Below are 26,476 nucleotides of genomic sequence, written 5' to 3'. Positions count from 1 at the left end.
ATTTGATTTTGAAGTGATTAATTAAGAAAAGTTGAAAGAGGCAAGCGCTGGGCTACATGCATTGGCTATTATTGATTTATGGTGTGCATGCATTAGCAAGTATTAGTATCATTCTACAGCACAAGGCTGCAAGTATGCAGTCTCTATTGTCTTCTTGCTTTGCCCGCTGTGTTTTTTTAGATAATGGATTAAACCAGCTTCTACACTCAAAGAATATACACAGCCTGCTTTGCCTGCTGTGTTGAGGGTACACTTAACTGAACTGAGGGGATTGATAAACATAAGATTACTATAGATAAAATGATCTTTGGAACCGAGTGCCTAGGAACCCCATTCTCAATGTAGCTCCGCCCCTGGGGGTTCTAGCTTGTTCACCCACATTTATCTTATTTCGGTTATCCCACCAATTCCAGAGGAGCAAGATTATCTTCAATTTAATCTGACCACCAGTTTCTTTTTTCTAGTTGAATCCGTACAATTCACAACAATATTATTACTATTCGGGTGAAACTGCTTCTACGTTAATCTATGCTCCCTCTATCCGTGAATATAAGGGATTTTACTATATAATAAAAGGATATTATGTGATTGGACAAAAAGTGATGAGTGAAAGAATAAAGTGGTAATAAAAGTTAGGGTTAATTAGATCCATGCCATTACAAATATGTCAATTTAGAAAAATACCACTATATTTCGTCTATTCGTAGTCGTGTCACTAAAATTTTACAAAATTGAAACCGTGCCACTGCCGTCACGTTTTCCATCCATCTCTTCTTTTTTTTTCCCATTTGCTTCTTCCTCTTTCCTTTTCTTCCTTTCACTTTCTCCCCTCTCATGCCTAGTGAAGCCCAGGCCTCCACTGGAGCTCCTCCTCCTCCTCCGACCTCTAGCCTCCCTTCAGGCGCTCCTGCGCCCGCCCACTCACTGAGGACGAGCAGAGGATGTGATGCGAGGAGGACAAGCAAGCAATGGCGGCGTGAGGATGGCAAGTGGACGACGGCGATGACGCGAGCAGGACGGATGGGCTCCCACCAGCGGCTCGAGGATGGAGAGTGGACGGCAGTGGCGGCGACGCGTGGAGGACGACCGGACGACGCCAACGACGCGAGAAGGACCAGCGAACACTGGACGGCATGAGGGTGACGTTGTTAGGTCTCGAATCTGGCCGACGATGGAGCTTGAGCAGGTGACGGAACTCTAGAGGGATGGCCTCGACAGATCCATGCGGGAAGGCTCGGGAATAGCTGCTTCGGCAGCCCACGAAGGAACTCTGGCGTAGCGACCTACTCCGATGGGCGGGCGTTTGCTCGTCCGCGTCCTCCTCGGTGGACAGGCGGGCGAGCAAAGGAGCGCTTGAAGGACGTTGACTTGCTCGGCTGGAGTAGTAGTTGGTGGCGGCTAGGCTTTGGAGTGATACTCGTAAAGCGGATGATTAGGGTATTAGGGTACGTTGGAACGAGGATCTATGTAATACGATATCAAGCAAACAGAAGACAGAGATTATACTGGTTCAGGCTCCTTATCAGGTAATAGCCCTACTCCAGTTTATATGGGATTGATGATGGAAAACCACATATTACAATAGAAGTAGACGAAATCAATGATACCGACAAGATCGTAGTCGTGGTATTTGACGAGATCTCTCGGCGACTTGACTTTGCGTACTCCAGCTTCATAAGCTATGGTGGGTGTGTTGGCGATGAGATTCGATGCCTTCCACCCCTCCCTAGGGGTCCTTGTTATACCGTGGATCATCTTGATCTCCAAGTAAGACTCGGAGACATCGGATCTTGTATAATATAACAAAAACTCTATCCCCTCCGAGCAGGACTTTGGAAATCGCTTGATTCGTAGAGATATTTTCCATAATTTGTAACAAATTCCTACGGCGTACACGGGAACAATCTGTGTACGTGAAGGTATGCCATATCCGTATATTTCATAAGTCGTAGGATAGGAGGTTGTTAACACCAAAATTTGGTAAAGCCCAAAGTCACCATCGACCTAGAGTCAGTGTCAACTTCAGAGTCCTGGGATCGACCGATGAGAGTTATCAAGTCGCCAGTTGTCGAATTCTTACTATATTCGGTTAAGAAAATTAATCTATTAAAGGAAACTTATCTAGAAGTGACCGAGTTCAAGGAGGATACAGCATGACAAGTTATCTATTAATTAGGAATAGTTTGTTAGTTTCCTTTTATCTTTGGGAAAGTGTGTTTAGTGTCCAATAAGAACTTTATGTTTTCCTTTTATCTTTAGGAAAGTTTCTTTCTTGTTAAGGACTAGTATCTACCCATGGGTATAAATATGTACACCTAGGGTCATTGTAAGAATCTCTCGATCAATACAACTACTCGGCGCATCGCCACCCTCTTTACCGTGGTTTTTACTTACCATCCGGTGGAATTTGGCACCTGATGCGGGGCTGCATCGGTTCAGTTCGATCTCCGGCGAAGGGGTAAGTCCTACGTTCCGCCGACCCTGGTGAATCTGTCGGCTGCATTGGTGTTGTTCAAGGCTGCATCGCTTCGATCTTTTGGATCACTCTAGTTTGGTTGATATATTTGCCTACCTGATATCTTAGTTCTATCTCTAATTGCATTGTGTTTAGAGACGCATCGGTTTAGTTGGAACTGTCTTGGTTAGGTCTGATCTTCTATCTTAGCTGATATATTTCTACAATCACAATGCTGTTATAAATAGATTTGTTATATCCATCACATTAGACAAATCTATCGGCTCATCAAGTATTAGATTACCACATATAATGTCGTGCTGCATCGGTTAGGTCCGACCTACTAGATTATTGTTGATAATATAAATCTTGTTAAGCCGATAGGTTCATGCTAATGTTTTATCAGGTTGCTAGCCGATAAGTTATCTGGACATTGCATCGGCTTATAAGGATTGCATATACATATAAGTTGGATTTAGCCGATCGCAACAAAGGTTTCATTGATCTATCTAATCTTGTGGATTTTATGACATCAGACCTCCAACCGATGTATGCTTTAATCTTCGGATCGATGCTTATCTATCATATCATTATTAGCCAATTGGTTTCTACTGGATTATATTGTTATATTTTATTATATCAGCCGATTGCCTTCATATCATCATCTACATTGAACATATAGCCGATAGCTCAAAACCCTATCGACATCGGCTGATATCGGCATCGGCTGGGATTACTCCATCGGCTTGTCAGCCGATCGGCTGTTTGATTTGTTGTTTACATATTTTGTCAGTTGCAGGATCAAACTGACTGGCACACTCGCATCCCACCAACCTTTGGACCTGCACTGGAGCTAAACAGATCTCCCAGGGCAGTGTGTGTTTTTCGCATCAACAGATATATGCCTTATCTGTAACCATGATAGCGGGGGAATGAGACGACCGTCGACGCGGTGCAGCTCGGGCTTGGGCTCCATGGCTGTCGCCCCACTCGTGCTCGTGCGGAGCGGATACGCGCCCTACTCGCCGATGCCCTTGCCGAGGAGCTCCCCTCCCGCATCGCCCCTTCCCCATCCGCCGTCATGCCTTCCTCCTCCTCAAAGGCAAACTTTGGTGGTGTTCTTTTCTTTTAAAGATGAAGATGAAAATGAAGATTAAGTTTTTTACGCAAAACGAGGTGGTATTAACGTATGATTGATTGAGTTTTAATTATTACAAACTTGAAAAATAGATTAATATGATATTTTAGAGCAACTTTCGTATACAAAGTTTTCGCACGAAACGTACCGCTTAGCAGTTTAAAAAGCGTGCCACAAAAATTTTAATCTTCATCCAATTCTTCTTGGAGAAAAAAAGGAACCAAAGCCGTTGGTTTCATCGGGTCTGTCCGTTGTTCATCAAAGCGCTGCATGGCTTGGTCCACTTCAAGAACTAATTAACTCATCATAATTAGCTCTGCTAAATCGCTTAACGACCGATTGATTGATAGTACTCCCTCTCTCCCAAATTATCTCCTATATATTTTTTTACACGGTCTTTAATAATATATTTTGATAGGTATTTTATTTCATTCTGATCCCAATAAATATGAAATTAGCATCACATAAAAGTATATTAAAAATATGAATACAGTGATATAACATGCATAATGTTTTGTCTAGATATAGTAATAATTATCAGTCAAAATTACCGAGTTAATTTTCCTTAAAAGAGGGAGTATAGCTAGTCCTATCTTGCTATAAAGTTATAAAGTTATAGCCCACTAATTCTAAAACTCAATATGCAGACATGCCACCTCATCATCTATTAGCAATAATTAAATACAAAACTTATGCAAGTATACAACATCATCTATAATTCATTAAATTCTACAAATCAACATCCAATCATCTTCCTTCACATTATTTTTCACAATATTTAACACACACACATATATATCCATCATTTTTGTAATATTTAACATATATTTATCCATATAATCAAAGTGCGTGATATCATATTTCATCTATAATCTTATACTGAGCCTACTAAATTTATCTCTCTTAATATAGTTTGACAAATTAGTTTTATTTGTTATTAAGAACTAATATAATTTTTTCCTTTTAGCTCGATTATTAATTTTTTTAAAAGTCACATAGTAATTTCTACGACAAAGCGCGGAGAATCACATAGTGAACTAAATGTGCCAGTTTGTTCTTTAATTATTGACATAAACAAATAGCTCTTCTTGTACAATAAAATGTACTGCTAATTATTACTACCTATATTTTCTAAGCTAATCGATCTCTTGAACACCGGTGACATAATTTTGAATGTCTCATTTTTTATAATTACCCTTTCTAACTAACTGTTACGAAAATTTAAAACCATAAGACAATGTTTGGACGATATATCTACCAACATCATCTTCACTTCACAGTTCAAATTATATATATATAATATATATATATATATATATATATATATATATATATATATATATATATATATATATATATTACATCTATCAATAATCTAGGGATTCTAAATTTTTTTAATATTTGATTAGACAAGTGTTGGGACATTATCTATTTTGCAGATCAATCCATGTTTTCAGGATAGATAATGGTTAGCTATAGGAAGGGTAATTACAGAAAATGTAAAAAAATAAAGATAATGCGGATGAAAACAGATAAACAAAAGTTGATGACGTATAGATGCAACGGATAGACCAGATGAAGCCAACGGTAAAATTTGCCTTTAGCCTCAAAGGCAGTTAGGCAGACGATGCAGACCCACCCCGACCTCCCAAGCGCACGCCTCCGATCCTCTCGCCTTAGACCTAGCCGCCGCCGCCGCCGCGCCGCCTCCGCGGGAAAGTGAGCCCTCCCCCCGTCGCGCACACACACCCCCTCCCGATTCCGGTGGGCGCGCGCGGGGGAGACAACCAAGGTATACTTGGGCTGGCCTCCTCCCCCCCTCCCGATCGCTCCCTTCGGGAAGGTTTGGGGTGGGGGAGGCCGACGCCGTCATCCGTTCCGGGCGTTGGTTGCCGCTGGCGATTCGCCGGCGGGCGGCGTTGATCGGGCCCCGGGCGGGGGCTCCGGGCGCCTTCGCTGTGGGGGTTTTAGGATCGGAATACCGTGGAATTGTCGTGGATTGGTTGCTCGTGGATGGTGTGTGTGTGTGTGTGGGGTGGGGGGGGGGGGGGGTTAGGGGATCTTGCGGTGGCGCTCTGCTCGTCGGATCTCTCGACGGTGTTGGGTTTGGTTTGTGGGGCGCTTTGGTGGTGGGTAGACGGTAGCTTGGTTTGGTTCGCGGGTTGTTGTTGGATCTTGTGCTTGCTGCCTGATGTGCGTTTGCGTGCCTACATCCTTGGAGGGGTGGTTGCGATAGGGCGATTTCGCTGTACGGATGCTTTTGCTGCGCAATCGGATTGGTGATTAGGGGTTTGGAACTCCGTGTGATGCTTCTGCTGATGTGCATGCATGCGGATAGCATGTTTATGTTGTTTTTGCGGTAGGATTGCGTGACAAATGTGGCATGTATTTTCTTCTTACATGATTGTCCTTTTTCATCTTGTCTTCGCGTGCTACACTTCCGGCCCAGATGTAATATAGGTGCATGTTTGCGCGCGCTTTAGTATGAAACAGCTTACCAAATGTAGCACGAAGCTTTTTGTTACTCTCGAATGCTTCCGTTACCTGTGCTGTAACTGTTGCATATGTTTGTGTTAGTGCTCATTTAAGCGTGTTATGAACTAGAAATGCTTAGTCAATTCCAACAAAAAGTTCTTCTTAGATGATTATTCTGCCATTGTGCTGCTTTAGCTGTCACTGAGTTTGGCATTTCCACTCTTGCAGATAACTCTACCCAGGCTGAGTTGTGGCTGGTATTGGCGATATAAGCTTGTTAGCTGTTTTCTCTTGTGTCTTTGGTCTTCATCTTTGATTACGGGTCATTGAAAAGACTGTACATGAGAAAACTCTTTTGTTGAAACATTTCTCTTGTAATATGAATGTATTGAGTTTGTGACTATCCTTCTCCTGTGCTAGAATCATATATTTCAGCTTCAAAGCTCTTGTGGTACTTTTCAAGTTTCCTGTTGAACCGAATACCTAGTGCATTAACTCTAAGCTTGTGACAAACATTCATGCAAATTCGTGGATATTAACATTGGATACTTGGTCTACTGGAAAATTGGAGCTCCTTATTCATGTCATCAATGGAGAGCCTAGCACAGTTAGAGCTGTTATGTGAAAAGCTTTACAATTCTAGAGACTCCGCTGAGCGAGCACATGCAGAAAGCACCCTCAAGTGCTTCTCGGAGAACAGTGACTACATTTCACAGTGCCAATATATATTGGACAATGCCTCAACACCATATGCCCTGATGCTGGCCAGTTCAAGCTTGTTGAACCAAGTCAACAACCGCAGTCTTTCATTCCAATTGCGTCTTGATATCTGTAATGTTCCTTACCAAAAATTTATCATGAAATCAGTTGTTCACCTGTTTTTGCTATTCTATTGCATCTGCATGGCATGTTTTCATTTACGTCTCTACCAATTTATTCAGTTATGATTATTTCTGCATTGCAAGTTACCACAGAAAGCAGTAAGCACTCGTTTGTACTGCTATTTAGTATAAGTGGCCATATTTAAATCTTTGTTGTTCCTTCCTTGACTCAACTTATTTCTGTTGCCTTTGATGTCTTATGCTTATTTAATATGGCTCGAGTTGAACAAACAAATATTTATTCTTTGCATTCTATCCTTGAATTCATTTATGCCTCTGCAGCATGTTAGAATGGCCAAATATTTATTTCCATTTACCCACTGTTGTTTTATGCATCGGTAATGTAGCTAAATTGCAAAAATACATGTCTATAAACAATGCTTAAATCTATTTTGTGTACTTTTGTGCCCTTGTCTACTGCTAATTTTAAACCAATATATTGTGATCTGTTTGAAGCGAATTATGTCATAAACTATCTTGCTATGAGGGGACCTAAACTGCAGACGTTTGTGATTAAATCCCTAATTCAGCTTGTCTGTCGAATTACAAAATTTGGATGGTTCGATGATGATAAATTCAGAGATATTGTCAAGGAGGCAGCTGATTTCTTATCTCTTGTAAGTTTGTTGTCTGTTTTGTTGGCATTTAGTTGAGAGCTTTTTAACCGTTGATAACATATTTAAGGACTATGTACCTTCGATTTGAGTGGAGCTATACACCTTGGTACATAAATCCTTGGCAATTTCTATGACCAATGCCCGTTCTTTAGAACTAAGTAATATGAAAAAGGATAACCGGCCTACCAGATAAATCTACATAAGAACCTGATTTCTATTAAAGAATCCATATGAGGAACAGTTATAGGTTTTATTCCATGCTCTATTGCGAGTTAATTGATGCATACTAAAGTTGCTGCTTATGCTTTTCATTTCAGGCATCCCAGGATCATTATTTCATAGGATTGAAGATACTATATCATCTTGTAGGAGAAATGAACCAGGTGCCACCTAGAAACTTCTCTATTATTATAATTGTTCAATAACTCTTGATTCTAATCAATAAGATAAGGGTACCCATAAGATAATGCAATTTGGCAATACATAGATTAATTTAAAAGTTGAAAAAAAAATATTTCAACAGTATTTTTTTTGTGTTTAGAACTGCACAACGTGCATAGTGTTGTTGGCACTTATAAAACATCGGATGAAACACAGAAGGTCAAACGTACATGAAACACTACATATGCACTAACTTGTGCATGAATCAATTAATATCATAAGTAAAAGTTGTTCTTTATTTTCCTTTGCGACACTTAACAAAGAGTTATAAACATGCAGATAGACATATATAGGCATAGTATTATTGAAAAAATATTAATGGTTAATCCAACCAATGTTAACAAGCCAAAGTTAAACATTGACACTGATGGTTACTGTATTAATTTCCATTTATTTTAAAGAGTATTGGCGGCAATATGATACTCCCTCCTTCCCTAAATGTTTGACGCCGTTGACTTTTTTAGACATGTTTGACCGTTCGTCTTATTTAAAAACTTTTGTGAAATGTGTAAAACTATATGTATACATAAAAGTATATTTAACAATAAATCAAATGATAGGAAAAGAATTAATAGTTACTTAAATTTTTTGAATAAGACGAACGGTCAAACATTTTTAAAAAAGTCAACGGCGTCAAATATTTTGGGATGGAGGGAGTATGTGGCACCTTACTAAATTGTGTTGGGGTAGTGTTGGTAGCATTCCTTTTTACCTGCTTGGAGCTGTGATGCACATTTCAGCCTTTTTACTGTCCCACCTTTCTGTTAGCCTGTCACTTCTTTTTATGCCTTCCTTCTTTGTCTTAACTTTTTCTGGTATAGTTTCTTGAATATGATTGCATGTCACTGTATTTCTTGTAATGTTGAGTTTCATTTTATTTAACATGAAATAACACAGATTGCTTACTTAGTACAAGAAAGGGTTCTAGTTCTACAAATATCTTCTATGAACTGTTTCTCTTTTTTTCCGTTAACAATTCTTTCAATGAATAGTTGATTTGGACCATTAAGCTTTCTCAGTATGTACTTGGCTTCATACTTTTTGCATGCTGTCTTCTGCTTATGAATTATATAGTGTTCGTTAATATCTTCAATTCTGATTGGGTTATGTACTTATGTTGTTGCTTATATCTTTTCAATATAGTTTATACTGCTGTGCCCATTTTTATCCACTCTTGTTCAATTTCCTTTGTCAGGTGGACTGTAATGTGTTTAGCTGACTTTTTGTGTCTGTGTATGCATGCAGGCAAACGCTATGCCTTTGACACTTCACAGAAAAATTGCTTGTTCGTTCAAGGACCAGTTTCTTCTACAGATCTTCCAAATTTCTTTAACCTCATTACACCAACTAAAGAGTGAAGGTAAAGTTCAAGGACCACATTTTGTAAAAAGTAGAGTGTATCGGAATGCCCACACTTTCTCACTTCCATCTTCTGATACAATCTGTAATTAAACTGCAGTACCTGATGACTTTAGGCGTGATCCCCTCTCGCTTGCATTAAGGTGCTTGTCATTTGACTTTGTTGGTTGTCCTATGGATGAAAGCTCTGAGGAATTTGGTACAGTGCAGGTATGTTAGTTTGCACAATTGTTATCTTCTCTGTAAAACCATTGACCTATCCCAGTTGGTCTATTTCTTATAATTTGTGTAATTTTTATTGATGCAGCTTCCTGCATCTTGGAGGCCTCTCCTTCAAGATCCTTCTACTGTTCAGATCTTCTTCGATTACTATAAAGTCAATGATACATGTGTTTCAAAAGAGGTATACATTGATTGGGTGATTTGAATAATATAGATGATATAATCTCTGATTATTTTTACCGAGTGCTTTGTCCATTACTCCATAAACACAAAAGAGGTATAGTTTGCTTCATAGTTCCTCATGTTTAGAATGTACACTTTGATCGCATGATTTTTCATTAATACATTTTACAAACTTATTGCTAGTTAGCTACCACTACAGTTCTGCAATATTTTGATTGACTTCCATTCAGCAGCAATATTTTTCCAATGTTGTCTTTTAAAAGCATGACTTCCTCACCTCTGTGAAGCAGCAATATTCTCCTAATATATGGATCTCTAAGAGGCATGCTTTATTCCTTTCAAGAATCTCTAAGAAGAAATATTTTCCTTGTGAATTTATCTTACAAACAGCTGTTTCGTTTTTCTTTCTATATGAGTAATGTGCCATGTTCAGTGGATTTGCTCTTTCCTTGACTCTTCCCCGCCTCCCTCTCCTATGCACTTCTTTATGTGTCCTAGCCCTTCATTTCTGCAGGCTTTGGAATGTCTTGTGAGACTTGCTTCTGTCAGGCGCAGTATTTTTGTTGAGGACCCTTCAAGGACCCAGTTTCTTTCTCATCTGATGTCAGGCACAAAGGAGATACTCCAAACTGGCCAAGGTATAACGCTTTGTCCTTTTTTTGCCAAGTTCTGTTCTATTGTAGTACTCCTGTTACAAATTTCAGTTACTTGGACCAGCGGTTTCAATTGCAATCCTCTTACATGGAGTGAAAAGCCTCTTTTATGTAAAGTGAAGAAGCATTTAAAACATGAGTTGATTGACTCATGCCTAGTCACGCTATGTGGTGCACTGTAGAAACCAGACTTGCTTTTTATAAGTAAAAGCACACATTGGTTCATTATAAATGCAATAGTAATCTTTAAACTTAGGTACTTGTCTGTCAAATTAGCTCCATGCAGGAACAAAAATAAATACTCCATATCTTTACGTAATTTATTCTGATGTGTGATCTGCTCATCTGCAGGTCTTGCTGATCATGGAAATTACCACGAGTTCTGCCGTCTTCTTGGACGGTTCAAAGTGAATTTCCAGGTTGGAATCCTGTTACTTAAAATGAAGGATGAAGCTAACTTTTCTTGTTTGTTTTGTGTCAAGGATTTGCTCTTCGTTCTCTCTCTTTGCATTCTTTTACAGAATTATTGACTTGCTAGTTTTTGGTACGTAACAACTGATGAATTAGTTGGCAACAGTAGTGATGCATTAATTCTGGTTGGTATCCTGACTGAAATGAATTGCGATGGTGGGGATTTTGTGGGATTCCAAACACGCCTTACTGATGTTATTTTACCCTGATTTGTACTTTTGTACTATTGCTTTGAAGGAACAGTAATAAGTAAATCCAATGGTTTGTAGCTTCTAGTCTTTTGGCTTTACTGGGAGCACTAACTAGTCATACTGATATGCAGTTCAAGGTTTTAAATAGTGGATTGCATTTTTATAGTGCATTGGTTTTGATGTAGAGCATATCGTAATGATGCAGTGCATGTTGTAGTGAACAGTTGATGGAATAGTTAATTTGTATCATAATTATAATTCTACGAAGTGAACTATTGTGTTTATGATGTTTTTATGTATTTTTGGTAATGTTTGCAACTTGCAAGTGCTATTTTTGTTGGCATCTTCTTTTAATTTTTTGCCTTACAGACATTTGGTACCAATTTATTAGCTTTCAAAGTTTCAATAAACAACGGAGCATTTAATACCTGTGTAATAGTGTTGTCAACTGAAGATGGCCATTGTTCCAAACTTTCTTTTACCATTTTTCTATATGCATTCCTTGTCCCAATTGCCTATTACTAACTTACTGTTTGTTAAGTTGTATCTATTGTATATGTTCTGGAACAAAAAGCATGGTTCAATATTTTCTTACCACATTCAAAATTTGCCATAATGACCATTCCTTCTTATTTAGAACTTTGATAATAACGTAGTTATGTAAATTAGTCTATGTTGATCATGAAAATAAAATTGAACTGTATTATGTTTGTTTTCTGTTGGCATATCTTCATTGTGACATTCGGAATACTCCCGGCATTTTGACTACCAAATGATTTGGTTGGTTGATTGTTACCTGTGTATTAGATAGTGTTGGCTGCACTCATTTATGATCCTTTATCAAGTTCTCTGTTATTATCATAGTAATATTCAAGCTATGAATGGACCTCTTTGTGATCAAGTGTGGATTCTTGCATTGTTGTACTTCGCAGTTGTCAGAGCTTCTGAGTATTGAGTTTTATGGTGAATGGATTGGTTTAGTAGCAGAATTCACAACTAAATCCTTGTTGTCATGGCAGGTCTGTTTCCCTTTTTTTTTTGACTAATTCTCTTAGCACTGGATTATTCAATAATTAATTTCCAATAGTTCTAACTATTGAATATTTGTAGTGGGCCAGCAATAGTGTCTACTATCTTTTGAGCCTTTGGTCAAGGCTGGTGACATCTGTTCCTTACTTGAAAAGTGACACACCAAGTATGCTTGATGAGACTGTTCCCAAAATCACGGAGGGTTTTATCACCTCTAGAATTAATTCTGTTCAGGTACTGATTTCTAATGAGATGATGGAACTGCTTTCTATCTCAGATTCTCAGTTGAAGAGTAACGTTTGTTATATTCTGTTGTTTCTATCCATCTCAGGCCAGCTTTGCAAACGACTCATCCGATGATACTTTGGATAATGTGGATGTTCTTCAGGAGCAGTTGGAGTCTCTTCCTTACCTTTGTAGATTCCAGGTCGCCATTTCCTGTCAAGTTCTGGTTTCCAATTTAAGAGACAATTTTCTGTTAAACTTTTGATTGGATCCATCTTTGTAATCATGTCCACCTGTAGATAAGATACCTTGCTTAATCAATTGAATGTTTTCTTTTATGGAGATTAACCCTGTTCCAGCTTTTCACATAACAGGATTCATAGTTTTATGTAATTGATTTTTTTTATTGAAAATATACATTGGTTTTACTTTTATCTACTTGCAGTTTACTGCATGCACTTAGTAATTTCTTGTATATGGCACTAGAATTTCTTTCTTTAAGTTATGGAGAACTAATAGAATGATACAACAACAGTAGATGCATCAAATTTAAGTTGCATTATGCTATTCATTTTTTATGGTATTTAATTATACGATTCTAAAACAAGAATAACCAGAGTAATTTTTTGGCCAACTTAAGTGCTTTGTTGAGTTGTTCAACTTCATATTCTGGACGGGTGCAGAAAATATAGTAAATAAGATAAAAAATTTGACAAATTTAGAAATGCTATTGGATGGATCAAAAGGAAAGATACCAGTTTCTCTCTGCATTTTTCTTTTTTGGGCCGTTGGGGGGGGGGGGGGGGGTCAATGGCTGTGATCAGATGCTCATGTTCCAGTATAACAGTAGCTATTTGTTTTGTTATGGGAAACTGGCTGATTGAAATTTTCTAAGCACTTCATGTGGTCGTCAGCCCTTCCCGATTGACATGGTCAAGAATAAAGGCAACTGTGGATAGACATGCAACTTAGCAGTTTTGAGCCTTCGCAAGTGTTGTGTACACATCCTATGTTTATTATGTATGTTAGCTTGCTAACATGTGAGTTTAGCTATCTACATTGTGCCTCTCAAACAGATGAAGATCTCTTATTACCATTTCTGCTGTTTTCAGCTAATTTATTACGCCACTTCATTATATATATCTGTTATTTTTGTCCGGATGGAATTTTTATATAATTATTTTGAGTCACTACTAACCTCCTTGCCAGTTACCAATAGTACGAAGAAGCTAGATGAAATGCCCTTATTGTTCTTAGGCCTTTTTTTTTTTTGATAGGGAGTTGCATTATATGACATGGCCATAACATGATTTTCTTTTGCTGATTTGCAGTACCAAAACAGTAGCATTTACATCATAAATATTATGGAGCCTCTTCTACAAGCTTATACGGTATGTTAGTGTTATTTCACAGTCCTCTTTTTTGGGCAGAAAGAATGCCTTTTCAAAGCCAAATACTTTTTACAGGAAAGGTCAAGATTACCAGCTCCTGGAGATGCGAATGAGCTCTCTGTCATTGAAGGACAGCTCACATGGCTAGTCCACATAATTGCAGCCATTCTCAAGATTAGGCAGACCATTGGTTGTAGGTGAGAAATTAATATTCCTTGCTTCCTTATATTCTGTTTGATTTCCTTTTTTTTTCACCTACAATGCTCATTTTTTCATGCAGCCAAGAATCACAGGAGTTAATTGATGCAGAACTTGCAGCCCGTGTGTTACAGTTGATAAACGTTACTGACACGGGGGTGCACGCACAGGTTAGATGAAAATGATTTGGTCATCTAACATCAATGCTGAGTGCTGAGCTAGTGTACTTGTAGCAACAACAATTTTCCTTTCTAGTATTGTCTGCAAATTATAGAATATAATTGCATATGTAGGTAGGACTGATTTTGTTTTTTGACAAACATAGATATTTTCTAGTACTGTAATGCAAATAACTTACAACTTTATTTTTATCGCCAATACTGTAACATATATAACCAATTACTCGTTTCTCTATTTGTCGTGAAGCTTGGAGTCACAGCAACGCATGTGGTTGTTGATGGTGTTTTGGTGTTTCTTACAGTTATCATGAGAATGCTACCAATAGAAGCTGTGAATTTGCACTTAAAAATAGGCTGAAATTGAATTTATTTAACGAAAATATCTAAACAATGTCCCCCTATGAACTTAACCTTTGGTAACCAGCTCACTTTAAGAGAGTTATATTTCATATTGTATTATGTGCAGCATGTAAACCACATACTGTCCCCATAAACCAAATCTGTTTCTGTATTGCGACACTACATATCACAGGATGCTCTCCAATTTGTTCTTTACTTTCATTAACCTGTTTTAGCTGCTCTTATAACCATTCACAGCTTCACAAATTTGTGAATGATGACTTGGGTGCATTCTTTGCAGAGATATCGAGTATTAAGTAAGCAAAGACTTGGTCGTGCTATTCTTATCTTTGTGCAAAATTTCAGAAGGTCATATGTAGGAGATCAAGCCATGCATTCTTCAAAGGTTAGAAGAAACCGAATAATAGGACATAACTATTATAATTTTTCTTTTTATCTTGATGTACCTTTTTATGTAAATCCCCATCAAGTTTTACTTCTTTGCTGCAGCAGTTGTATGCAAGATTATCTGAGCTTCTTGGATTGAATGACCATTTAGTTTTACTCAATGCCATTGTTGGGAAAATAGCTACTAATCTAAAGTGCTATGCTGAGGTACCTATTGTTTAGACATTTACTGATTTTAGGCATACTTTGATCTATATGCTGTGGCTGATCCTTTGTGTGGTTACAGTGCGAGGATGTTATTGATCATACTCTGTCCCTCTTCCTTGAACTTGCATCTGGGTAAAGTTGTAGCTATATGTATTCACTTTACATGTCTCATGCTTATTATGGTAACAATTCTTCATATGTATTTTCGTAGCAGCTATATGACTGGAAAACTGCTTCTCAAGCTGGAGAGTACAAAATTTATAATTGCAAATCATTCTGTACAGTCTTCTCACTAGCTTCTGTTTCATGTTATCCCTGTGCCATTCCTGGTCTTAGAAGTGATTCTATTTTCATTATTAATCTTTTCAGAGGGATTCTTTTCCATTTCTTGAAGAACACAGATGTGCCCGCAGTAGAACAACATTCTACTACATCCTTGGCTGCTTGGTTTTCATGGAAGACACCCCAGTAAAATTCAGGAGTTTCATGGAGCCTCTCCTACAAGTGCATTGCTACTTATATTCATAATCTCTCCGCCCCAGAATGTAGCTATATCTGGACCTGTACAGATCGTAGGTAGAAATAGCTACATTTTGGGGTGTAGGAAGTACTAGTTAAGTTTTTTCTCCATTCTTATATGGTTTTCTTCTTCGTATTCTCCATAGGTTGCAGTTAATTTGGAGGCAACCGCTGATGCTGCTTTCTGGACTGATGTTGTGAAGTACGCATTTATTGGTTTGATGAGAGACTTACGAGGCATTGCTATGGCCACAAACAGGTGCACAATTTGATTATATGTGGTATATATGTGCATCAACTCACTAACTACTTTGTTGATCTGATCCAGCCGCAGGACCTATGGCCTCCTATTTGACTGGCTATATCCATCTCGCATGCCACTTTTACTGAAAGCCATCTCACTCTGTGCTGATGAGCCGGAGGTAACTACCAAATCGCAATGCTTTCCTTGCGTAGCTGTTCTTTTTGAAAAAGTTTGAACTGTTTTTAGAAAATATCTAGAGCCTTATGCTTCTAAATCTTTTGCTCAGCTACTGCAAAATCACCACTTTGTGTTCATGCAGGTCACCACACCCCTACTCAAGTTTATGTGCGAGTTTGTTTTGAACAAAGCTCAGAGATTGACATTTGATTCATCATCACCAAATGGGATCCTTTTATTCCGGGAGGTTAGCAAGCTGATTGTGGCTTATGGATCACGTATTCTGTTGCTTCCAAACGGCACTGATATTTATGGAAGTAAATACAAAGGCATATGGATATCACTTGCTGTTCTTTCAAGAGGTGAGTTCAGAAAATATGTTTTGAAAACACCTGTATGCTCTGCAATTTTATTACAGTTTCAGTAAAGTCTACCTGCTGTTATTCACTGTTTTCTAATGCTTGATTTTTTTAGTGGATTTCATCCTTTCCAATTTTATGTGCGACTCTCATTGCACAATTTTTTTGTTTGAAAAAGTGTGCTTTAGGTTACACTTTTGCTGTGAAATGTTATTTGAATTCCAACATGTCTCTACGAAATTTCAAGACCAAAACCTTGTTTTTGCACCCCATTGAGATCATTGTTTTCCAACAGACAATATTAACTTATCCCCATGGACCATATTACCTGGACTCTGAAAGCTTGTTCATTTCCGTTAATCATTTAACTCCTTACTGATTTGTGATATTTGAGTTGAATTGTAGCCTCATAGGCCCTGACAGATGATAAATATTTCAATTGCATAAGATTTGCAGTAGTTGAGAATGGGTTTATGATGATTTTGGCTAAACTGAAATTTAACTGCAACTATGGTTAAATTCTGTTGCAAATATGGCAGACTTTCTATACCTTTTCAGTTTCATGTGTGGTATGATCTATGGATCTCCTTATTCAAGAGGATACTGATTTACTTGAATTTGGTATGAGATGTTACTTGGAGTTTTCGGTTAGGGTGACAGCTGAGTTCCACCATCTCTGATTCAAACTTTTTGTTGTGCTTTTAATGTTAAAAGAATAAAATTGGCTGAGTTCCACTCAACTCCGAGCCCAATTATTTGTTCTTAAACTGTATCTTCTGGGAACCTTATCTCCCATTGCAGACTAAAGATTTGTATTTTTTTTCTTTTGCTGTTATTCTGACTGGAACCATTGCAGCTTTATGTGGAAACTATGTCAATTTTGGTGTATTTGAGCTGTATGGTGACAGAGCACTTGCTGATGCCCTTGATATATCTTTAAAGATGAGCCTCTCAGTTCCATTGTCTGACATATTGGCATTCAAAAAGGTATTCCTTGCAACTTTAGTGATTTACTATTGTTTTGCTGTGTAGTGCTATTGCTTTTATTAATATGGTTATTAAGATCTCAAATATATTCATTCTAAGTTTTATAGCATTGAAGATGTAAAGTTCTCATTATATCGCAATGAAAGTGAATTGAATGTTATGTATATCAATTAAGCAGAGGTAATTACTTGTGCCTCAGGAACTGGACTGAGTGATTTTAGTGCCAATCTTCTAATCTAACTGAGAACCCTGCATTTACGCACTTGGTCCAGTTAGACAACGCTGTTATGACAGAATATACAAATTGATCAGATCCTAGTATCTTAGCCTGTCTAGAAAGATTTGTATATTCTGTCATAACAGCGCTGTCATTTTTTTATTTGAAAATATACACAGTAAAATTACCAGGAGAAAACATGAAATGAGTACCGCCAACAGTGGGCTCCAGAGTTCTATCAGGAAACTTTTTCTTTGGAACATGGGAGGCTGCTGTTATTTTTTATTTTTATGCCAGACATTTTCAAACATTTTTTTTAAGAGCATTCTCCAACCCCTAGAACTGTACTCCAGTTGACAACAAATAGGCAGCAGCGCATTGTGTTTGAACTTTGCATATATTTTTTCAACATTTTGTTTGTAGTCTCCTTGGCATTTTACCAGCAGGTACCCTGCATGCGAGCTTAGTTTATTTATTTAGGTGATCTCCTGGCAATTTTTGCCCACTGGTAACATGCGTACAGGTTTAGTGCTATGTTTTCCAACAATTGTGCTTTTACTGGCTTGATCATAGACAAATAAACAGCCTAGACACCATTCCAGGTCTTGCATTGTCCCACATTGATTTATGGTTAACCAGATGATTGAGATATTCTTGTTTCATCCGTGGAAGCATTCATACTAGGCTCTTTCTTTATTTCAGCTGTCAAAAGCATTCTATGGATATATTGAAGTTCTGTTCAGCAGCCATATCACTTTTGTTCTCAATTTGGATACAAACACCTTCGTGCATATTGTCAGCACTCTTGAATCTGGCTTAAAAGGTCTAGATACAGGGATATCAACACAGGTATATGACATGATGCTTTTTACTGCTTGTAAAATGTTCCCCGCTTCTTGTTACAACAGCATCGGTGAATCACTGCTTAAACTGTGTCCTATCGGGGAAGACATACTTCCAATCTGTGGTTGCTGGTAGATAATAATTGATGCCATCATAATACTCTATTCTCTTTTATGTGGTTTCCCTTTTAGTTTCTTCTCTTGGATCTGGATGTCATGTGCAACCTGGTTAGGGCCCACATAGAAGCAGCAGTCAACCTCTCTAGGCCTGCAGTACTGTGCACATGAATAGTAATGGGAACAACATCTGCCTATGGTTACTGTTTAATCATTTCCATGTTCTTCGATACGGGTATATCGTAAAGGTTTGGGTTGTAGAGGTTTATTAAGGAAGCAATACACACAAGCTTTTAGTCTCTTTTTTATCTCCTTCCCTTATGCAGCTACCTCAGCACTGCTTGGTTCATTAAGCCTAAGGGCCCTTAACTATGTTCATCACATTGGAATCCATCATTGTTCTTTAGTGCTTTCTGTTTGGACTAATCTGTAAATTGTTGCTTCCTTTTGGCAGTGTGCCTCTGCCATTGATAGCTTGGCGGCCTTTTATTTCAACAATATCACAGCTGCTGATGGCCCTCCTTCACCAGCTGCACTAAATCTTGCTCGGCATATTGGAGAGTTCCCCACTTTATTTCCTCAGGTTTGTGTTAATAATCTTCTCTACCATATGCAGAAAGGTCTGGATGTAATTACATTTTGTTTTTTTTTTGTGACAGATACTGAAGACGCTTTTTGAGATCATCATCTTTGAGGATGCGGGTAATCAATGGAGTCTTAGTAGGCCAATACTGAGTCTGATAATGATCAGTGAACAGGTGCTTGTCTTTTTAAAACTTTTAAATCATGTTCCTTAGCATTTCTTTTGCACTCTTTTTTCCAGTTTGTATTGTCTTTGTTTTTTTTGTTTTTTTTTTTTGCGAGGGTCTTTAGATCTTTTCTAATCAGTTGTTTTTCTTTGTGCAGATGTTTAGTAATTTGAGAGCACAGATATTAGCATCACAGGTCAGTGAACTCTCTGGTCTGATATTCCACTATGCAGTCCTGTCTTTCTAGTTTTATTTTGGGTTAATTGGATCCATGCCACTGCAAATATGCCAATTTGAAAAAATGTCACTACTATTCAGCATTCGGCTATGTGCCACTGAAAATTGGAGAAACTGGAACCGTTCACATTTTCCGTCAAAAATCGCTGTTAGCCCCCAACTGCACGTGGGCCCCATCTCCCTCCCCTCTCTTCTCTTTCCCCTTCTCTCTCCACCACCGTAGATGCGGTAGGAGGTGTTGTCGCCATCGTCTCGGAGCCGGAAGATTTGCGATTCACCCTCACCGATCTCGCGACGATGGGTGATGTGGCCGCGCCGGCTGCGGCGGCGCGGGCGGCGAGGCCGACGAGCCCGTTGTGCCCGCCCAAGGCGATCCGCAGCACCAAGCCAAGGGGCTCGACAAGGAGACCGTCGTGGCACCATTCGTCAAGCACCTTGTCTCGGAGCCGGCCTGCCGGGATGCGCCTGCGTCGTCGTCGTCGTTGTCGAGCGCCTCGTCTCGGAGCCGGCGAGCCAGACTGCGCCTGCATCGTCGTCGTCTGCTCCCCCGGCAAGGTCCCCGGCCACCGCCCCCGTGCCGGTCGCCACCCCGCCCACCGCCACATCGCTGTGGCCAACCCTCGCCGCCACCGCCACCGACCTCCTCCCGGAGCGCTCGCTTTCATCTCCTTCCCCCGTGCCGCTCGTCCCTCCGCACTTCACCATCGGCTCCCCGGCCGCCGATTCCCCTCAGCTGTCGCCCTCCTGGGCTCGCCGGCGTCCATGGCGGAGAAGCTCCCCGGCTGCTAATTCCCTCGACGACGGCGGTGAGGGTGCTGCGTCCGCCGGCGAGGACGACGAGGAACGGACGGGTCGCGGCGGCTGCTGGTGGAGCAGCGAGAGATGGAGGGGGGGGGGGATCACTGGCTAGCTGCAGTGGCAAGGACCAGCGAGTCCGAGGTGGAGTGCTCGCCGGTGTCCATGGTGGAGAAGTAAAGAAAGGAAGAGGGAGAGAGATGACGGAGGTTGACAAAAAACTGGATGGAAGTGGCATGGTTCCAATTTCCCCAAATTCTAGTGGCACGTAGCCGATATGCTCAATAGTAGTGGCATTTTTTTGAATTGGCATATTTGCAGTGGCATGGATCCAATTAACCCTTTTTTTCCCTCTGCTTGAAGCTTTCTAGTGTCAAGTTATCAACAATGTTTCCAGTCATCAGCGTGCAGGTGTTAGGAGACAAGTTTCTTTTCAGTAAAAATATTAAATTCTACTAGTACATCTTTTGATTAGAACTGTATGTCCAGCTTGTGATGTACCTAAGTTTTGTTAACATATGTCTGCCAATAACAGCATTAGTAATCATTATTGAAGAACTAATGTACGTCTTGTTTGCAGCCTGTAGACCAGCAACAACGCCTTTCGCAATGCTTCGAGAAGCTGATGTCTGATGTTGCTAGGAACTTGGAACCAAAGAACAGAGATAAATTCACTAAAAATCTTACAACATTCAGGCATGATTTCCGTGTGAAGAACATTCAGGCATGACAGCTGTTCAGGACCAGCTACCAGCTTTAAGGTGGTGCACTCATGTGCTGTAAATACTTTAGCTTAGCTTCGTTTTAGGAACCACCATTCCCGTGGGGGGAAAGTTATGGTTTAACTCAGTTTGGTTTGGATTGGCTGAAAGATGAAGGGTTCTCCTGCTGCACGTGGTGGCAAAATGCAGTTGTTGATCTCTTACCTTGTCGTGTACTAGACTGGCGAGTGCAGGAGATTCTTCTTCTTCTTCTTCTTCTTCTCTTTTTATACCTTAGTGTTAATTCCATCTCTTTTTGCTTGTACAGCAATATTCATGTGAAAGCCTGTGATCGCTGTTTCCCTAAGTTGTTAGGGCGAAAGCAGCCATCGCTCAAAATATAATTCATTTGTTAACAGGTTAGAAGAATAGAAAAAAAGTTGTAAATGGTTGTGCTTCCTGTTGCTGTCAGTGCTCAAATTGTAAGTGAGGAGACGGTAGATTTGCTCCTTGAGCTTCAATACAGGTTTTTATTCAGCTAACGTCTTTTTTTGCAGCTCTCCATATTTCGGTTCATTATAGCCCCGGACTAATGTTGTGTACAGCATTTTTCTTTTGGAGGTGCTGTCCAGAGTTTTGGAGCTCGACGGCGCCTTTTGCCTATGGACCTATGGAAGGCAGTTCTTCAGTCTTGCCCACGGTATTTGTTGATTAATCTTGTTCTTTAGTCTTCTTCAGAGTTTAGATTGTTTAGATTGTCTGATTTTCCACTTGCTCTTAAGATGTATTATAGGTTAATATAGCTAGTTGGGTTTCTGTTCTGGTTTCCTTGGTTTGACACTATTCAGGTTACTATTCTTGATTGGTTTCAAACTTCCCATATTTCCTGTAAAATTCGGTACCTTACAACAAGTATGAAAGTACAAATTATTCATATAAAGTACGTCTTAATAATTAATTAAAATAAAAGCACAGAATTTTTCCAGCACTATTGCTTAGCTCACCCTTTACATATAATTCCATTTAAGAAAATACCTTCTCAATACTGCACTTGTACAGGAAGAACCAGTAAAAATCTAAAACAAGTAAACATCTGAACAATGGATAAATTGGGGATTTTAACGTCTTTGTGAGTGTCACTGTATTGGCACATCACTCCCCAGTTTACGCTCTCACTACAGGCCCTATTTAGTTCCCACACAAAAATTTTATACTCTGTCACATCGAACCACATCGAACGTTTGAATACCCGTATAAAGTATTAAATATAGGCTAAAAAATAACTAATTTGTATAGATTGCGACTAATTTGCGAGATGAAACTTTTAAGCCTAATTGTTCTATGATTTGACAATGTGGTGCTACAGTAAACATTTGCTAATGATAAATTAATTAGGCTTAATAAATTCATCTCGTGGTTTACCGACGGATTATGTAATTATTTTTATTAGTTCCTGAACACCCCATACGATATACTATATAATACCCGATATGACGTGCCAAAACTTTACACCCCTGATCTAAACACCCTCGTAGACTTCAGCATACGGTAGTTGTGCAATGGGCCTACAGTGCCGGCGCTGAGTCCTCCATCCTTGGGGCATTCAAGCCCTGTGACACGGATGGCTCTGTATAGTTCGCGAAATTAAAATTTTTGGATATCACATTGGACGTTTGACCGAATATTGAAAGGGGTTTTCGGACACGAAAGAAAAAACTAATTTCATAACTTGCCTGGAAACCGCGAGATAAATCTTTTGAGCCTAAAATCTGTCATTAGCACATGCGGATTACTGTAGCACTTGTGTGGCTAATCATGGACTAATTTGGCTTAGAAGATTCGTCTCGCGATTTCCCCCCAACTGTACAATTAGTTTTTATTTTTATTTATATTTAACGCTCCATTGCATATGTCCAAAAATTTGATGTGACGTTTTTGGGAAAAAAAAAATTTGGGGAAGTAAACCGGGCCTTAAATAAAGGGGATAACATATAACACAAGATATATACATGTACATTGTTGTCGTGTTACATCTAAATTCTAATGGGAAAGAGAATATAAGCAGACAGTAACAAAAAAAACAGAGAAGAAACTGCATCTGCAACAGTTAAACCCGATGCAGAGGTCGAAGGATAGAAGTGGCACAAAACACGATCTGCCAAGCCTGATGGAGGCAACCAAACACGCCAAAATGTGGCAAACTGCACAATCTGACCTTAGGAGGCAGAAAAAACACGGCAAAAATAGACAAAATGCGGAATGTCCCCATTAGTGCTTGAGAGTAGCTACCATTGGTCACTAGTCAGGATGCAACGACAAACAACAATGCACTTGAACATTTAACAAGCAGATGCTCATCTGACAACGAGAACAACACATCGATCCTGACCGATAATAGGTAGGTTACTTTGGATATGGAAGGATGCTGCTTCACATCTCCTTCATAGAGTTAGAGTGGATCCAACAGTAAGTCCGACAAGAAAACCGACTGCCAACATCGCCTCAGGGTGTATTTAGTTCATACCAAAATTGGAAGTTTGGTTGAAATTAGAACGATGTAATGGAAAATTTGGAAGTTTGTGTGTGTAGGAAAGTTTTGATGTGATGGAAAAGTTTGAAGTTTGAAGAAAAAGTTGGAAACTAAACAGGGCTCAAATTTGCCAACCCGCTTGCTCGTTGTCGCTGTAGCATTTTTCCAGCCTATCCAATATCCCAGCAAATGACCTCTTGCGAGTCCTTCTTCATTAGTTGCGCATATAAAATAGAGTTCCAAAAACAAAAACAAAAAAGAGCACGGCCTCAATATTTTCATTCAATCTTTATAACATAATTGAGAAAGACATGACTTATCATATTGAATTATTAGCAATGCGAACAAAAATATGCATACATTATTAAATATATTATCACATCAATATGTATTAAGCAAACGCAAACAAACAAGTGCGAGAGGAATAATGCTTGTGTTCATCCCAAACAAGTCGATATACTTTTGCTAAACTTTTGTATGATTAACAAAAGTACAGAACAAAACTCAGTTTGGAAATGAATACTTCTTTAGGAGCGTATGTTGAACAAACTGCAAGATCATTTGCTAACAAACTCTATGCAGTCCCCCAATTAAGTTGATTTTTCTTAATGTTGAAGTCCCATGTTACATGTTACATTCCCTTTGTCAGTTTGGATGAAATTTTGACAACTAAAGCAATAAGGATCGCATCCCTATGGTCAGTGTACCTCCATTTCCACTACAACTTAATTAATCTATTAAGCAGGAATCAGAACATGCCATGCCCTTATTCGGCTTCCAAAATCTGCCTCATTCCAAGTCCTCTGCGTGGGCAAGCCGAGGTACTCAAACACATTGATATCTTCACTTTGTGTTGGTTCGAACGCATTGATTTACATGCCGGTGTCAACCAATCTAAGCCCTTCATTTGTGAACCATCATAATACTATAAATCTGGATAGGTAGCCAACATAAGTTTCATATGTACGAATCCAATGATCATAGTACAAATCCGGACTAGAACTAACACTTGTTATGAATCCAACGATTACACTGCACTATATATATTATTTAGTGAGTCGTGACTTTCGCTATTTACTAGTTACATGCCCATGCATTATAATTAGATCTATAGATAAAAATATAATTTGGTTCATTTCTATATATTTTTTATGATGTGTTGTGGATTTTTAACATTTATTTAGATATATTTTTAGAGGATAGTTTTTATAACGGTGAGGAATTAACTTTTTAGGTAGGAGGACGAGAGAGCATTGTAATTTTTTTAAAGTTTTTTTAGGGGAAGGAGGATGAAAGAAATTGTTAAGAGTAAAAAGATAATTTTTTTTGGAAAGGTGAAGAGACTGTGCTTTTAAAATAATTAATATAAATATATATATTTTTATGTTATCTTATATAGCTTATATCTAAATACAATATGTGAGTAATTATATTTTATTTAATTTATTAGTTGAGTTCCCGTACGATGTATCGGGAAAAAAATATTTGGTTATTTTCCTTCAATTATTTAATATATGATTTAATCGCACTCTTTTCAACTTCTAATAAAGACAAAAAAAAACTATCATATTTTTAAGTATTTGACTATAATCCATTTATAATTATTGATTGGAATAGAGTACTACTTGAAGGGTATTTCGGTCATGAGAATTAGATAGTGTATCATCTCTTACCCTCACTGTAAAGGGATTGAGCAGGGTAGGTACAATTCAACAATATCTAAATGTGCATGCTTTGAGATCCACACAAGCATATGGATGGTCCAGATTGCTGGTGCATATGCACCTAAGTAATTGAAAAAGTTTCATACTCATTTGAATTGGGTATATACTCAATTTCAACAATGGTGCCCGGGCACCATGGAGCACCAAACAAATTTACTATATATATATATATATATATATATATATATATATATATATATATATATTCTACACCCGGCCAAGGCGCCATCCCGACTAGCCGCCCCCACCGTCCCGTGATCCGCCCCCGCACCCCACCGGCCCACCCCAAAATAGTGAAAAGAGAAAAAAAAAAGGAACGCTAAAAAAGAGAGAGAAAAAAAAACTCCCGCATCCGCCGCCGAGAGGAGGGAGTCGCGCGCTGCCCTCAGCTACGCCAACCTCGGGCGCCGCCGCACGGAGGCTCCCTCCGGCCGGCCTCCTTCCCCATCCCTCTCCTCCCTCCGTCCCCCTCCCTTTCCTTTCCTCCGTCTTTCTCCTCCCTCCTTTCCTCCATCTCTCCGTCCCCCTCCCTTTCCTTTCCTCCGTCTTTCTCCTCCCTCCTTTCCTCCATCTCTCGCAACAACTCTCATACCTTCCATAGCGTCGTGCCGTCATGGGGAACCCTAACGACGCACCCCTCTCAGCCTCATGACTCCCTTCTTTTTTCTTGAGGTGAGTTTTGCCCTAAAAAATCTTGTTGTTACTGTCTATAGATCACCATATTACTGTCCGGTTTACTGCATGCAAGTTTTGTCAAGAGAAATTTTTGGTTACTGCGTTGTTACTGTTTATAGATCTACTTGTTACTGTCTAGTTTACTACATATGAGTTTTTCCCTAAAAAAAATCTCGTTGTTACTGTCTATAGATCACTATATTACTGTCTGGTTTACTGCATGCTAGCTTTGTCAGGAGAAATATGTGGTTACTGCGTCGTTACTGTCTATATACCTCCTTGTTACTGTCTGGTTTACTGCATGTGAGCTTTGTCTTAAGAGAAAGATTTTGTTACTGCATTTCAACTGTTCCGTTACTGCATTTCCTGTATTATTTTACCGTCTGATTTACTGCATGTGAGCTTGTTCGAGAGAGCATTTGCCCTAGCAATCACCATGTTACTGCTAGCTCTTGTTACTGCATTTCAATTGTTTTGTTACTGCCTTTCCTGTACTATTTTACTGTCCGATTTACAACATGTGAGCTAGTTCAAGAGAGCA

The 26,476-nt window shown here is 39.1% G+C and overlaps 1 protein-coding gene across 10 annotated transcripts; it reads left to right on the top strand.

Annotated features, from left to right (window-relative positions):
* Nucleotides 1-5,191: 5,191 nt before the first annotated feature.
* LOC127771921 (uncharacterized) lies at nt 5,192-21,946 on the top strand. 10 transcript variants are annotated; one of them, XR_008017241.1, is made up of 31 exons: nt 5,192-5,385; nt 6,297-6,899; nt 7,406-7,566; nt 7,884-7,949; nt 9,253-9,367; nt 9,467-9,576; nt 9,674-9,769; nt 10,286-10,409; nt 10,776-10,843; nt 12,019-12,105; nt 12,197-12,349; nt 12,447-12,542; nt 13,672-13,731; nt 13,807-13,928; nt 14,012-14,099; nt 14,749-14,853; nt 14,958-15,062; nt 15,142-15,194; nt 15,277-15,340; nt 15,432-15,566; nt 15,728-15,840; nt 15,910-16,003; nt 16,145-16,364; nt 17,218-17,348; nt 18,268-18,414; nt 18,979-19,107; nt 19,184-19,282; nt 19,431-19,469; nt 20,886-21,066; nt 21,426-21,488; nt 21,612-21,946. XR_008017241.1 is itself a non-coding variant. In XM_052297881.1 (30 exons), the coding sequence occupies exons 2-29, from the start codon at nt 6,650-6,652 to the stop codon at nt 21,033-21,035; spliced, it is 3,180 nt and encodes a 1,059-aa protein (XP_052153841.1). In that variant the 5' UTR covers nt 5,192-5,385; nt 6,297-6,649; the 3' UTR covers nt 21,036-21,066; nt 21,426-21,946. The 10 variants fall into 10 exon arrangements, 7 of the variants coding, with proteins under 7 accessions (XP_052153841.1, XP_052153853.1, XP_052153870.1 ...); XR_008017240.1 differs by having other exon boundaries at nt 20,886-21,488; XR_008017239.1 differs by having other exon boundaries at nt 20,886-21,532.
* The last annotated feature ends 4,530 nt before the right edge of the window (nt 21,947-26,476 follow it).

This window comes from Oryza glaberrima, chromosome 1 (genome assembly GCF_000147395.1).
Source record: "Oryza glaberrima chromosome 1, OglaRS2, whole genome shotgun sequence".
Classification (NCBI taxonomy): Eukaryota; Viridiplantae; Streptophyta; class Magnoliopsida; order Poales; family Poaceae; genus Oryza; species Oryza glaberrima.
Note: the sequence above shows the minus strand (reverse complement) of the source record. Positions and strands in the feature narration are given on the sequence as shown.